This window comes from Astatotilapia calliptera, chromosome 3 (assembly GCF_900246225.1).
Source record: "Astatotilapia calliptera chromosome 3, fAstCal1.2, whole genome shotgun sequence".
NCBI classification, from domain to species: domain Eukaryota; kingdom Metazoa; phylum Chordata; class Actinopteri; order Cichliformes; family Cichlidae; genus Astatotilapia; species Astatotilapia calliptera.
In genome coordinates, this window is record NC_039304.1 from 32,733,669 (window position 1) to 32,749,682 (window position 16,014).

Here is a 16,014-nt window from a genome sequence, read left to right on the forward strand (position 1 = left end):
AAGAATCAGTCCTACTTACTCACAGGTACATGACATCAAAGAACTCACAATGATGACTAAAATCATCTACCACGTAATTCCAATATCTTATACAATCTACAGTTGGAATATATAATCTGATTAAAATATTATGTATATATATGTACACAGAGAATAACTGCTCTGAGGTCAGTCAGGACTGAAGTTCTTTGGCCTCACAATCAGTCAGTCATCTTTTGATCATAGTGGTGATAGACTGCCTGACCTTAGCGGTGGGTTCAAGGTAGAGTTGTCTTACTGAGGTAAGTCAAAGATAGTGTAATCATACATTACTGTCGTTTTTTGATAATTCTATCATTTTTGTGATGGTGAACCTTAATGAATTCACTAATGTATAAAAGTTTTACATCAGTTTGAAATATAGAACAGGGTAAAGCATATTTATTTTTAAAGGTCAAATTATATTAATGAAAGTTTATAATTTTCAAAATCGTAACTAAAGAATGGATTTCCTTTTTCTAGTATTTCTAACACTTGATTGGAAAATGCTCTACTGGTTAAAGAAGCAATAAATGTGGTTGCTTAAGCATCTAGAAATTATAGTCTGTGTTCAGTCTTGTTGTAACAAATGATTTCCATTCAGAAATTGAAATTGCATGCATTACCCAAAACAGAGGATTTAATAAAATAGTGTGTAGTAAAGTCATGTTAACAATATGAAATAATTATCATTTAGTAAGCCAATTGGTATGATAAAGTTACTTAACTGAAACACTATTGTTCTAGAGTTATGAAAATTCAATCAAAAAGCATTTCCTTAAATGTTCATTTAAGATATTGTTGTATAAAATAATTTTCAGCTTGAAAAAGGACATTTTTGGGTGACTCAAAATTCTGTAGCTTTAAGTTAAAACCCCAAATGTAATTTAATCGTTTCCCCCACTTTCCAGATCAGACCTATAGTAATGGAAAAACTGAGGTGTTATTTCAGCCCAAACCAAATTCCTTACTCAGAATGTAGACTGCTCAAAACCATTGGAGAACGCCAGCTGCATTCTGTTTATACATGAGCGATGTCTACGTAAACAGTTATTTTCATTCACCCTCACTTTTGTAAAAACAAAAAAGCCAGTGTCCATTATTTTAATGTTAATGTCTAAAACATTCGTAACATGGAATGTATTGTTCATGCTCAAGCAAGGATTGATTACACTTTTAACCACTGGATGCTTCTCGCAAACTCCAAACTAACCGGGCTTCGTCAAGTGGGAAACAACAAGAGCAGTTCTGGATCTGTTACTCTTGACTTACGAAACCGACAATGTTCAACTGTAAAATTCATTATCGTAGGTAAAAAATAAAACAATCTGAAAAGTACTAACCCAAGAGAGATTTCAAGTTCAACAAACTTAACGTTGTTCTCTTCCTTGCACGGCCTGTCCAGATGATGCTCTTAATTACTTTCCAATGAGCTCAACAAGCATATCTTAGATGGGTTGTCCAATTAAACACAAACCTTCAGGCCATAGTCTTGCCCACAGTAGTCAAACAGCAACTATTTTTCCTGTAAGTAAACCCAAGAAAAAAAATTAAACCAACCAACTAAAAACAAACCCAAAGAATATTTGACTGGACTAACTGATCCTAGTCAAAGTAGAGAAACAGTTTTAAGTTTTGCACTTTCATTTTCAAATGCCTTGTATTATGGCATGCAATTTGACTTATACCTATTTGGAGACACTTCTACTGAAGTAATGGAAGTAAATGGTTTAATTTACCCCGTGGTGTACCCCTAACAATTACATGCAAGTTTGTGCCAAAGAACAGCTTGCTGTGTTGCAATTTCTTCTTAGTCTTTTAAAAACACGTTTTTAACACAGAGAAACCTTATATAGTTTCTCAGCTCGCTTCCACGTAGTGACAAAATTTCAAGTTTAAAAATTAAAAAATGTCACAGACTACCCGTCTGCCTGCAGCCATTTGTTTGTTGTCAGATGAGGACAGCGTCAGAAACACCATGATACATCCCCAGTCTTTAGGCTAATCTTGCGATGCTGTTGATATAGTCCATCAGTCAACTACTATAGAAAAGCGAAGTCAATATGACATCCAAAGAGACTGAAGTGAAACCTATAGTGTTAAAACCAATCAAGTGTTCCATGCAGCCACTGGTGTACTTTGCACAATCTATTTTTTTGACCTTTATGACTTTTTTTCTCTTTTTGCATATTTGCTGATCCTGGTGGTAACTCTTACTGTTTCCCGCTTTCCCTATTCTGGACCACTTGTCAAACAAATCAGCATTCGACTGATGCAAGGTGATTAGGCTGCATCAATTAACGAATTTTTAATCACGATTACGATCTGGGCTTTTTCAACGTCATTAATAAAATGACTGAGCCGTTTATTAGCCCCTCCCTTCGTGCCTTTTACTCTCGCGCTTGCTTCGATGTGGCAAAGCGAGCGCACCTCTCTGACATTTCGAAACACGTGTTCACAACAATTTAAGAGCAGTAAAGGTTCCCTCTATACCATTTTTGCTTCCACGGACCGGTTTGCTGCCCGACAATATTTTCACGGACCTGGCCTTAAGGATGTCGTCGGATATAATAGGACAACAAAATATAAACTAGTCACCGGTACGAAAAAAAGAAAATATTTTCATTAACACACGTGAAAAGACTACAGCGGAAAACCGTAGTAATACGATAAAAACGATAACAAAATAACGCCTGAAAAACCGATAAAAAACCCTGAAAACTATACATTTCACACCTGAGCTTCAACTCTCGCGGCCCGACCTCCTCCTTCGCCATTAAATATGTAGATGCTGCCTTCACCATTATTCTCCAAAGGTGCTCCAACTGCCAAATCCCTGAATCCATCTGAGTTTAGATCAGGCAGCACAGCAAGAGAAGAGCCGAACCTTCCTTTGACAGCTGCACGTCCTCTTAGTACTAATGGATCATCAAAATTACACTCCACAAACTAAAAGGAAGAGAGTGAATTTTTATGAACATTAAGAAAGTTGGCAAATAAACTGATTAATTTAACTGTAGGACATAAAATATTATAAATATTCTAAATATATTTACCGGACCAGTTAATCTGCAAACATAAACTCTTCCCTCTCTATCAGGCTCCATGTACATTGGGGCAGATATGAAGATTAGATCAGTGATGTCATCATTATTTATGTCCATGGTACACACCTCTGCCCCGAAATATGCACCAGTCTGATAATGTTAAAGCAATAAAATTATTAATTAGAAAAACTGTGTAACTGAAACAGCTTTTATTTTCGAGAAAATAATTTTATTTTTTGTTTGTCTTCCTGCAAAAACATACCTGTGTCGAAAAGGACTCAATCTTTTGGTTTTTCAAGTTTTCTCTGTTAACAGCAAACACAGCTCCTCTGTGTTTATATCTTGGAGCACCAACAACTGTCAGAGAGCCACGTTGGGTTTTAGCAACTGCCATAGAGTAACCTAGAATTTAGGTATTCAAAGGGGGAAGAAAGATTAAGATGCCTCCATTTAAATTTGTCATGGTCCTGGGTCAGTGACCCAGTGTTTTGCATTATTATTGAACTTTGATTGTGTCAGTATTTATCATTTCTAGTCTTTTGGTTTCGGTGTTAGCGCTCTTAGTATTCTGGTTTTTGTCTCTGTGTTCCATGGTTGCTTTGTCTCCCCTGTCAGCTCTATCCCTTTGTTAAGCCTGCGTTTATGTGTTATGTTTCCTGCTTTACTTTGTAAATCTGTGTCTCATGGTAGTGTGTCTAGTTTGGCTTCCCCTTGTCTTGTTGTGTTTGATTATCCCAGGTGTGTGTCCTCCTGTGTCCTATTCCCTTGTTATCCCTCCATGTATTGTAGCCCTGTGTTTCTCTCAGTCAGCGTTGCATCGTCCCCTCATGCTTGTGGGTTTCTCCTGTTGTGCTCCCAGAGATTGCAATCCTGAGTTTCCCAGTGTTTTGTTTTTAGTTGCCAGTTTCTGGGTTTTGGTTTGGTTTTATAAGTGTTTTTTGTATAAGTTTTGCCACTGCAATAAAGCAGCCTCCTTCAGTTCATCCCTGTGTTTTGAAGTTCTGCATTTGGGTCCTTTCTCCTGCCTGACACACGCAGTTTCATGACAAAATTGTGTCCGTTTTGCAAACTCATTAGTGTTTCTGGGTGAAAGAACTGGAGCAGAGCTGTGTATATACATGATCACATGTGTATGAGTTAGATTGTTAAAGCTGTAATATTCTTACCAAGATAACTGTCAGGCTCCAAAGACACATCTTCATATGTTTTCACCTTCTGGCCTCCTGTTGTGTATTGCACGTAGCCTCCCTTCCACTGGTTTGCACCAACAATAGACATCTGAATTCCCTACAGTGCAGACAGGAAATACATTTTATAACCAATTTATTTTACCTTTAAAATCTGGAATGTGTTTAACCTGTATTTGCCATTAGAACTTAAAAACTCCCACAAGGCACATGTGAATCTTTCTTTCTATGACTCGGCTGTCTGGTGAGTTTCAGGTAGTTTTAATTACCTCAGGCACAATAACTGCACTGAATCCCTCTTGAGACATTTCCATTTCCAGTGACTCTCCACTGCTTTGAGATCCTGTGTCAGAAAAATAAATGAGAAGGTAAAAGAGAGACAAAATACAACATATACATTCATACAGGTTCATTCTCTCACTATGCTTCATTATGCTAAGTACAATTTTCAAATAATTTGTTTATTATAAAAGTATCTGAAAATGGATTCTTCCTTTCAAAACGTTATAGTAATAGCATGCTTAGCATCAAATTTAGCATTATTATTACATTCATTAATATAACAAATAATTCAAATGATTTTTACTGTTTATTATAACCGCATTTGTTGTTCATTTCTCTAATGTAAAGTTACAGGATGTTCAATTTAAAATGTGACTCTAATGAATACAATATAATAAAGTTGATACAATGTGGTGATTTTAGTTGCTTCATAGTGTAGCAGTTTACACAACAAATGAAAGTTCACTGCTTCAATTCCAGTAAAACACACAGATTATCATCATGTTAGGAATGACATCTGATGTGAAAAAACTCTTATGAATAGGTAGGCAGTAAAATAATATTTAACATAATGTAATTATTTGAATTTTTGAAACATTTACAGGAATTTTAAGTTGAAACAATAAATTCATGTTCATACCTTCGATGGAGAAAATTTTGTCCTGCAGATTCTGTCTTATTACTTCAAGTGCGTCGAAGTTCTCCACTTCAAACACATATGAGGGAGTGGATGCAATGGTGCGCAGTTCTTTTCTTGCATCAGGGAGCCTAAAAGCGCTGCCCACCTATGATTTTACAGATATGTTTGAGTCCTCATATTAAGCAAGATTATTTGCTCACTTTAGTAAAATACAGTCCTTATACTTCACCTGATTTACAGTAAAATTTACACACATCACTAAGCCATTACTTAGCCTTAACAAATATTTGAGAAAGAATTTGTCATTTTAAAGACCTTAGCTAATATGAGTGTGATACTGTAATATGATCTCACTGCTGCAACAAGTCAGTTTGTGAAATTTAATCCCTCCTGTATTCCACGATTGACTATAAATGGTATTATTTCAAAGTGGAAGCCTTTAGAGCAGGGGTCCCCAATCCCAGTCCACGAGGGCCGGTGTCCCTGCAGGTTTTAGATGTGTCCTTGATCCATCACAGCTGATTTAAATGGATAAATTACCTTCTCAACATGTCTTCAGTTCTCCAGAGGCCTAGTAATGAACTAATCATGTGATTCAGGTGTGTTGACCCAGGGTGAGCTCTAAAACCTGCAGGGACACCGGCCCTCGTGGACTGGGATTGGGGACCCCTGCTTTAGAGCCATGCCAACTCAGTGTAAAAGTTGAAAACACTTTTAACCTCCTGTGGCATTAATGCAGCACAAAGATTGTGAGCTTCATAGACTGGGTCTCTATGGCCAAGCAGCTTCTGAAGGTGTAGTGAATGAGTTGCTCAGGACCTGTCTCCCTATAGTGCATTATAATGGGAGTGTAGTGTGACAAGTGAACAAAACCAAGTACTAGTATAAAATGCAACATTCTGCAAGTTTAGTAATGAAAGTACTTACCCCAATAGCAAATCGAACAATGTTTTTACTCTCTGCTCGCTTTGTTGCATCTCGTAGATCATACCGGTCAGTAGATTGTCCATCAGTAATTACTATCAAGACCTTCTTCCCATTTGGTCTGGAACCACTTTGTGGTGTGAAAACGTTGTTCCTGTCAAATAAAAAAAAAAATCGAATTTCTAAAGATTGTTTTGTTTTACAGTTGATCTTGTAAATGATATACTATCAGGTAAATTGCATGGTTGTTATTTAAGCATACATCATTCTGTTTTGCTTTTTTTTTTTTTTTTTACTTTTGTACAAATCAATGTAATACAAGTTTGTTTGTTTGTTTGTTTTTTTCAAATTTAAATCTGCAAACATTTGAATTTAGCCTTTTTGGGTGCCATGACTCTGGTGAAGATGCTTTAAAACCCAAGTCTGAGTACAGTGTCCCATTTAAAAGGCTTCCTGCAGTCACAGTCAAATTAGTGTGGTCAGATTCAAAGAAAAAAAGTCATCTGGACAGGAAGTCCAAACAATGAGGTAACTGCAGTGCTTCAGTAATATCATTGTATTACTTACACAACATGTGTGATGGCCTTAGCTGTGTAAGTAGATCCCCCCTGCTGTCTGATTCCATTGATGTCAGTCTCCACTGATCCAGATGAGGAAAATTTCTTAAAGTTAAAGTGAACCTCTGGATAAGTGGAGAACTGGGAAACAGAAAACTGAAAAGGCAGAAATTAAAACATGTAAAACATTATTTTTATGGGACTTAATAGAAATAACAATGGAACTATTTTATATATGTGCCATGATTTTACTGACAGAGTGACAACAGCTGCTTACCTGTGTTTCACTTGAGAGAAATGATTGAATTATCTCTTTCACAAATCTCTTCATTGTTTGAAAATCAGGCTGAGACACGCTGCCTGAACCATCCAACAGAAAGGCAATGTCTGTTTGCAGTGGGCACCCTATCAAAGAGATTAATTTCAGAATGAAATACATTTTAAAGGGTTAATTTTAACATTTTCCTCACACTCATATTATATAAACAATAGAATCGAATAGAAAAGAATAACCCTTTGTTGCACATTGTACATGTACAATGAAACTATGGCTGCTCACACCAACTGTGCAGGACATATAAATACTAAGACAACAAAAATAAATAACAAAGAAGAGGAAGGCACACATTAAAAGGAGAAGTTGCTTGAAGTGGTTGAATGCAGTACAAGACTTGGGACTTTGTGGGTGGGGGTTACCATAAATACCTCATTTAGACAAGCTTCTCTTTAATGTAAATTCTTAATAAAGTTGATGTAAAAGATTCAACTTTAACTCTAAATAGACTCTCTAAAGTATGCATTCAAAAAGGAAAATAATTACAAACCTAATTTGTGATGTTTCTAGTGAACGGATACTAAAAGAATTTAGATGGTGTGCATACGATACAGATTTTAAACCAAATGAAAGTGATAAAAGATTTCAGTCTTGGATAGAGAGTGGGCAAACAACATTTCTCCACACATAAAGGGACACTACAGAGTTTTCAGTCTTTACAAATAAGAAATGTCCTAAGACAAGTAGATTTCTTCAGGTTTCTTCAAATGCGGGATTATTTTAACCAATATTGCAATATCCCAAACCCAAACTCGGTTGAGTCAGGAATTTTTAAGATAGTTAAATTAACATATGTTGTTTCTCTGAGAAAGGCAATCTCCAAACTATATAATGTGCTTCTTCGGGCAAGGAAGGATACTACTCAAAACATTAAGACCAAATGGGAATTGGAATCAGGGATGGGTATAACAAACAAGAACTGGGAGAGGATTTGTAATTTTCATTGGTACTCAACAAGTTCACTATCTTGGAGAGACCAACGAAAATGAAAGCAAGAAGCTGGAGAAGATATGGATCAGAAAAGGCACATCAAGGCAATCCATTAAACTCTGTGCGAGGTCTTTAAGATAAAACTTGTAATTTGTAAATTTGTACATGGGTCTGGGGATGGGACACAAAGCTCTTACAAGCACTATGAGTGGCCAGCAAAAAATCAGTAACGAAAAATTGGCTAAATCCAACTCCTCCAACACTTGAGGATTGGTTTAATGTGGTTTTTGAAATATTTAACATGGAAAAATTGACATTCTCCTTAAAAATTCAAAAAGATAAATTCTACAAAATATGGAATAAATGGATTAGCTTTGTGTCCCCCATCCGCCCTGAATTTAGGTAACATCAGCCCTGAATTGGTGTATCTCCCATGTATTGTATAATGCCAGGTCAACCCTCTACTTCATAATATGTATTAAATGTACTTTAAGTAAATAAGTTAAATATGTTGCATTATGTATACACTGTCAAGCCACCGAGTTCACTTTTTGTTATGTGAATGTAAAACAAAAGGACTAAGAAAAAGTCTTTTTTTTTCCTTTTGACTAAATAATATTAATTCACTTTACTGTAACAATCCCTTTTCAAAAAAAATAATTTTAAAAAAAGAGAAGGAAATGATTTCTAAGCAATATCTAAACTTGATTTGGGTTTTTCTCTTGCAAATTTTTTAGGGGTGTGGCTTCATATTTGGCCTTGACTGTCATCTCTTTTTTTTTTTACACCAAATCATACAAGTCATACATGTAGCCTGGTGTCACTTCTACCTTTGCAGCAATCTCATCTTCCAAAAAAATTTTTTTTTATTTGCTCCACTGCTTTTTCTGATCAGCCTTAATTTATGCTGACATGTATAAGAGAGTATGTGTTAAAGAGTGTCTCTTTGCCAAACTCCTTTTACTGTTACCTTGAATAGAAGAAGGTACGGGTGGTCCAAGCCTATTGTAACGGTCCAACTGAAAGCACACCCCGTTGTACATGGTGATGCTTTTGCAGTCCTTTGCAATGGTTGGACCACACACCTGAGAGGAGACAAAGCCAAGATGTGATTAAACAATGGTTTATTGTTTGAGATCAATCAATTTGACAAAAAACAAATTCTTATATGGCTGCTCAGAAATGGTGATTTAAAAAAAACAAAAAAAACCAACTTTAGTCTTTTAAAGAAGTCGTGCAATTTTTTTACCTTGATATGATTAATAATTTCTATGTTAAGGGACAAATTTGAGCATTTTAAAACATGATTTTAATTTTTTCATTTTTACAGCACTTTAGAGCCTTCACAACTTATTAAGTACATTATGAATTGACCTTCATGCATTTTGAGATTATAACAAAACATCTGACACACAGAGGACAGAAGATTTTGATCCTTAGAGAATTTAACAAAGCACTGGCAATGTCTGCAGTTCAGTAACTCACCACAGTGTTTTGTGCTCTTTGATCGCTTTTCATTGTCAAACCAAGCGACATGTTGACTGCGAAACCTGGTGCTGTAGTGAAAACATTACATTTTTTATTGTTTTTTTTTAAACAAAACATAAAATACACTGTAAAAGTAAGAGCACAAGGGTGAAGGTAACAAATTGAAAGAAAAACAGAATAAAATTTCACTATTATGTAATTTTAAAATGTTGAAAACAATAGAAAAGAAAAACCTTAATGATTTTTTTTCTTTGCTTATTTAATTTTATTAACTGGTAAATCAATATTGTTTTTGAAGAGTGAAAGGTACCTACTAAGATACCTGGATATATGTACTCTATGAACCAGTTTAACGAGTTCCTGTGCCTGGATTTGTGCAAAATTTCTTTGACAGCAAAATATTTACTGTTACCAGTTACCTACCTTCAAATTGGATATCTTGGCAGGTTTGGGAAGATGTGGTGCACCTATATATTCTCCCTCTTTCATTTTGTGAATACTGTTCAAGTGGAGCACTGACCAGCAGACTGAGGAAATAAATTCAGTCAATGATGTAAGTTAAACTACAAAACTACAAGTGTTTTATATGTTTATTTTTTGCTCTGGTGCATAACAGAGATGGTAGTTCAAAATCAATACATAAATAGCAATAATCTTAAACACACAGATGGAAACCAATGTTCACTTACTCTGATTGTCTTTGAACCACCTGGTAACCAAAACCAGCAGCAGAGCTCCTCAGGGCTCTCCAAGCCACGGGCTCAATATTGAAACAAAGTGTGGCACTAAACACTGAAAATTTAAGAAGAAAGAAGAATATCAGAAGTTTTATTTAAAGCCTTCATAAGAATGAAAATGTGGTTATAGCGCCTCTAATTACAAATCACATTAAGAAAAGTAGGCTGTGGTTTTTTTTTTAACCTTTCATTAGCACTAGCGACTAAAAAGCTCAGAATATTGTGCTCAAAGCAGTTACTTGCTTGGAAGTTATTAGATTTCATTGTGAAAGTTTAAACGTTTTTTGATTTGATTACCATACAGTGAAAATTTCATACCACAACATCCATACGTAACAAAGTCAAAGGGCTATGCTGTAGTCATGCAAGACCCAACAAGAATCTCAGCAGCACTGAGCGTGTGCAGCTGAGCTAAATTGCTAATTGCAAACGTTCCACTAATTTTCTCTGCCAGTTTACACCTAGAAAGCTTTAAAAGTCATAAAAAATGAGAATTATAACTATATTTTAATCAACTTCAGCACTCTGGAAGACTGCAAATTACATCTGGACAGTTCAGACTTATATTTATGAGCGTTTCAGCGCATTGTTATCAGGAACCCAAACGCACTGACTTGCTCAAGCAGCAAACCAGCACCATCCATGAAGATTCCCTGTAGCCGGTCTCTCCACAGACCGGTGACATGGTGGGCATTTTGAAGTCAATAAGCACAAAACTCTGCAGCTGTGATTCACGGCTAGCCCTTTTGGTAATCCTTCAAAAAGACTTTCAAGTGCTGAATGAGTCAGTGGAATTCAGACAGCAGCTGCTGGCTGCAAACACTTGCTGCTGTAAACACCATCCTCAGAGAGTTGGTGAAATCCATCGAGAAGGAATGACCCGAGAAAACTGAAAGATCAAAGACACTATTATTGAGCTGCAGGCTCACAGCATGATGGATAGCTTGGTGTTTTCAGGAATACCAGAGATGGCAGAAGAGGATCCAGAAACAACAGTGAGTCATGATATCCAGACTTATCTGAAACTCTGGGTGGATGTAGTTAAAAACATCAGCATACACCGTGCTCATTGTTTTGAAGGTAAATGAGCAGATGGATGCAGATCCCGATCTTTTGTGGACAAATTCAAACACTGGTAAAAAGCCGCAGCTAGGAGCTGAGAGGAACAGACTTGAATGTTTGCAGTTTCCAAAGGAAATGCTGGAGTGATGCAAGTTCCTGTTCTCTGTCTAAAAAAGGCTCATTCAAGGAGGCTCCCAGGCTGTCATCGTGGTCAATAAGCTGTATGTCAAAGGGCAGCTTTATCATGACTAAAACACCACACAATGGCTGTACTGATCCTAGTTAGTACTAGGATAGGTTATACATGACCACACTGAGATTTGTCGCATGGCATCTATGGGAAGTTGGTTTGAAGTAAAAGAGGCTTAAGCTTTCTAACCCGTTAAATGGCAAACATTGTCTTTCTACATTGTGGACTCATTGGTCCGAAACATCTGTGCACACACTTATCCACATTTTCCTCACACATTTTCATTTTGTTACAACTCAAAAACCAGAGGTGTAGCCATACTAATAAGCAGAAGAATAAACTTACTGTTAGCAACTGTTATTACAGATCCAGAAGGTAGATTTGTAAAACTTAGATCCACTTAGATCCAGGCTCAGTATTTATGTATTGCCAGTATCTAGGAATCAAATGTTTCTAGTAATTAAAGGCTCAGTACAGCAGTGAGTCAAAGGAATGAGCAGTCCACAGACATTCTTAAACAATAGATGAGTGATTTTGGTCTTTGCAATGCTTGGCATTAACATTACCCCACTCTCAGGGATTACACCTTCTTATAACCAGTACTCCAGTACTCACACTCTTGCTTGGACTAGTTTTTAGTTAGCAGCTTCATTATATCACTATCAGAGATTATGCACCAGTGCCAGTCTCTCTGGCACAGCCACAGATCCAGATGGGTTTCCAGCTGAGGGTTACAAAGAACTTTGGCCTATGATAGCACCTACTTTTTTTTTTTGGTATATGGTAACTCAGATTCAGAGTAATCTCCAAACATACCGCCCAATTACAGTCATAAATGTTAACCTTAAAATACTCTGCAAAGTCCTTGTCAGAAGATTAGAATAAAATCACTTGATCCATAATACATCCTGATCAAACAGGGTAAACACTCCAACACTAAAAAAAACACACAGACTAATAAATATAATATAAATATAATAGATTATTGCTCCATCAATAAATTAGAAACCGCAGTTGTCTTTTTAGCTACAGAGAAAGTCTTTGACCGGGTAAACTCTAAAATTTTTTTAGCCGCTCTATACAAATTTAGATTTTTGGCACATTCTTCATAGATTGGATCTATACAGCTCTCCGAATGCATGTGTTAGGACTAAGTCCTTCCCAAAACAGATCACGAGCTCGCATCTGGTTCACTGCTTGTGTTGTTAATGGGTGGATATGTGTGAGCAAGTAAGTGAATGGCTTGGGTGTGTGTGCAAGTGTGTGTGTGTGGGTGTGTGCCTACACGGCTGGATCTGTATCTGGGGCTCGCTGAGCTTTGCCACTGAGGGACATGGTCATGGAAAATGGATATATACACAAGAAGTAATAAGTATATTGGATTTTATGTCCAGTTCTACAGTTGGTTTTGGGTTGTAAGTAAGAATTTACTTTTGTTTTGTTTGACTATTCAGGAAATAAACTCATAAACATTTTAGTAATTAAACTATTGATGCAGTCAGAAGTTAACTGAGTTGATTGCAGAGATAAAGGAGAAAAATGCAAATAAGGAAATTGCCATTACAAAGGTATTTATAAATGATTTGCTTTCCCTTGCTAATCTGTAGTGTCTACTTGTTTTTAATTCCACAAGAAAGATATTTTTTAAAGACACTTTGTCACTGTGCTGTGTGTATTTAGTAGAAAAACGTACTTACATATTTTTACTGTTTTCAGACATTTATTATTAATGAATAAAAAACAAACACAAAATGCGCAAGCTTGTCTTACCTGACAAGAATAGCGTAGCACTAACTATCCAGTCCATTCTGTCACTCACATGGAAAATGTAAACAACACAGGAGTTCAATGTTACTTCTCTTGAAAGTTTCAGAGGAGGAGATGAAATCAAAATGCAGAAATCATAAGAGAGTTCCTCAAGGGTAAGAGTTTTATTTAGAGGAACGGTTGGTTATGTGGGAGGAGCTACAATAGTGACAGCACTGTCTGTTTGATGCCAAACTACACTGTGGTGTTGTTCTTTAATGTGAATTAAACACTTATTTTTTAAGTAAACAATACTGACACTTACAGTAAACACATTGGATAGTTTATTAGTTTCTGAGCCACAAGATAAAATCCCTGTGATTATGAATATGAAGATAAGAAATAGCAAAACAAAAACCCTCAATCTAAGGTTCTATCAGTTTGTTATTTGCTGGTGTGAAAATATTTTTTTTGGTAAAAAGTTGGTCTTAATCAAATTTAAAAGCAATTTTTTAATTGTAATTAAGAAAAAGAAATCTAAAAATAAAAATTCAGTTTCTGCTTTTCATGCGACTTCCTCTAAACATCTATGAGTGAGAAAATTTGGTATCGTGGCAGTTTTGCAAGCGACATAGAGGCCTGGATTTATTATGTTCCTACTTCATGTGTGTGGTTGACTCTTCATACCCTAATAATCCTAATCTTGAACAGTGTGGATCTTTTGTGAGCACATTATCCTGATATGCACATAAAGTGAATACATTTTCAGTACTTAGCATCACTTTGAACATCTAAAAATAGTTCATTTTAGAGCCTCGCCTCACTGGTAGATGACTAACCAGCTGATTCTTGCTGTATGAGGAAGTCTACAAGAAGTCACTCTCCCCTAATGCGAACTCCCCACCAGTGTTAAAGTATATTTTTGACACCACAAACTTACACGTGATGCTCTGAGCATATCCAAGGTGCAACATTTCACATGTTTTTAAATGTGTGTTTTGTTTCATAAGCTATTTGAATGAGAGAAACTGAAAGCGATGTAATGTGTAGTAAAACCTGACGATACGAATGTGTAACCTGATAAACACAGACTGATTAAACTAGCACTGCCAGGCTTCTACCTTTCAACCTTTAAAAGCCGGAGAGCAGCCAAATGGCTGGTAGGCTTTTAGCTAAGCTTTAGCTTCAGCCAAGTGGAAGCTAAATTGGCTAGTCATTCATATGTATATTAGGTTGTTACCTGGGAATTCTGGAGGGAGGGGAGTGGGGGTGTGTGATTGAGGGGGTGGGGGAGCTGCTAAAAGCTGTGAACTTACTTCCTTTTGTGTTTCATCTTGAAGCATTCTCAATCATCCAGGGAAATAAATCTCCAAAAGTCACCAACTTGGAGTGTTTCAGTTTGCCATCTTAGGGAGAAATCAACACACATGGGTGTATGTCCTTTGTTGCTGAGATTTATTGATGAAAACAGTACAAAAAACCAACCATTTGCACACATATTTACAAATAATAATAAAAAGTGAGTGAATACATTTCAACATTTTCAGCAATCACTCACAATCCTGGCACTGCCAAGGGAACACATTCCAACGTCATAAACATGACCAATATTCTTGAAAAGACTTTGTTAAAAATGAATTCCAACAAGACAAATCTATAAATCTCAAATAGTTTGAAAGAATGGCATAATCAGCACCATCTTGACATGTGCACTGAATTCACGGAAACACTTTATGGCAGAAAACAAGAGACTAAAACAATACACAATAACGGTGGAGCCGATCACTAACATCACAGAGCATAGGAGGTGTGTGACCCAAACTAACATGCTAACCGTAGCATGCTGCTAAAGCTGGAAACAAATACTTACAAAAGTCTAATTTATTGTACTACACAACGTTGTGCGCTTTCAGTTTCCAACCATCATGGTTAATCTATGCTATATAATGGATGTAATTGCTGTTATATTCTATTTCGGGCATGATACGAACCTGTAAACAGGAAAGAAATGATCAGACAAGGAGACGTGGCTTTACGTCGGTCCATTTAAACCTGCCTCGAAACTTGAAAATTCATAACTCTTTACATGTCTCTCATTTGAAACCTTTTATTTTTGAAGTCCTGGGTTTGGATTCTGCTTTTATGACAGACCTGACACATGTCCTAAATGCAAACAAAACTAGCACCATGATCATAGCTCTTCCTGATTTATAGTCTAAAATTTGGCTCTTAAATGGTTCAAATGCTAACCTCTTATACTCATGTAGCATCTACTTTTCGTTCCTGTTTTTTAATTTAAGGGACATTTCTAAATTGCGACATATTGTCTCTTTAGGAGAAATGGAGAAAATTATTCATGCCTTTTTGTCATTATTAGATTAATCTAATACCTTATTTAATGGCTCAGATTATTAAACAAAAAAAATCTAGATTATCATACAAAATGCTACGGCAAGAATATTAACAGGATCCAGGAAGCGAGCTCACAATGGTCTCATTCTATATTCTTTACCTTGGTTTCCAGTAATGTGCGGATCGATCCTGAAATATCGATTCCTCCGATACCAGTCATTTATATTCTAGAAACGATTCTCACATTAAAATATTGATATTTTAGTAATTTAGGGTAAATTTGTAGTTTATCATTAACAGGAACACAGTGGAAAGAAACTATAACATTCGGATTGTCTACATTCAAAGGAACTACTTCCTCTTCCGCATTTCATAGTCATGTTCGAAATACGGCTGTATAAATGTCTTGCAGCCCCTTGGCGTGCGCACTCACGACAATGGCTGAGCGTAATTGTGCGGACGTATTTTACCTCCACAAACAGCTGAGACGTGGTTTGCGATACATGTGGCAAAAAAATGA

At 36.3% G+C, this 16,014-nt stretch overlaps 1 protein-coding gene across 1 annotated transcript in view; it reads right to left on the reverse strand.

Moving 5' to 3' along the window:
• Positions 1-13,251, reverse strand: part of LOC113014331 (integrin alpha-X-like) — a 25,274-nt gene extending 12,023 nt beyond the window's left edge. The window contains exons 1-14 of the mRNA XM_026155784.1: positions 13,167-13,251; positions 10,097-10,199; positions 9,831-9,934; positions 9,405-9,475; positions 8,890-9,004; positions 6,933-7,060; positions 6,666-6,811; positions 6,102-6,252; positions 5,175-5,319; positions 4,522-4,595; positions 4,232-4,352; positions 3,328-3,467; positions 3,075-3,215; positions 2,781-2,967 (exon numbers count right to left, since the gene is read on the reverse strand). Of these exons, the coding sequence (XP_026011569.1) occupies positions 2,781-2,967; positions 3,075-3,215; positions 3,328-3,467; positions 4,232-4,352; positions 4,522-4,595; positions 5,175-5,319; positions 6,102-6,252; positions 6,666-6,811; positions 6,933-7,060; positions 8,890-9,004; positions 9,405-9,475; positions 9,831-9,934; positions 10,097-10,199; positions 13,167-13,203 (1,663 nt within the window). The 5' untranslated portion in view covers positions 13,204-13,251. The remainder of the gene's footprint in view (positions 1-2,780; positions 2,968-3,074; positions 3,216-3,327; positions 3,468-4,231; positions 4,353-4,521; positions 4,596-5,174; positions 5,320-6,101; positions 6,253-6,665; positions 6,812-6,932; positions 7,061-8,889; positions 9,005-9,404; positions 9,476-9,830; positions 9,935-10,096; positions 10,200-13,166) is intronic.
• Positions 13,252-16,014: the final 2,763 nt, after the last annotated feature.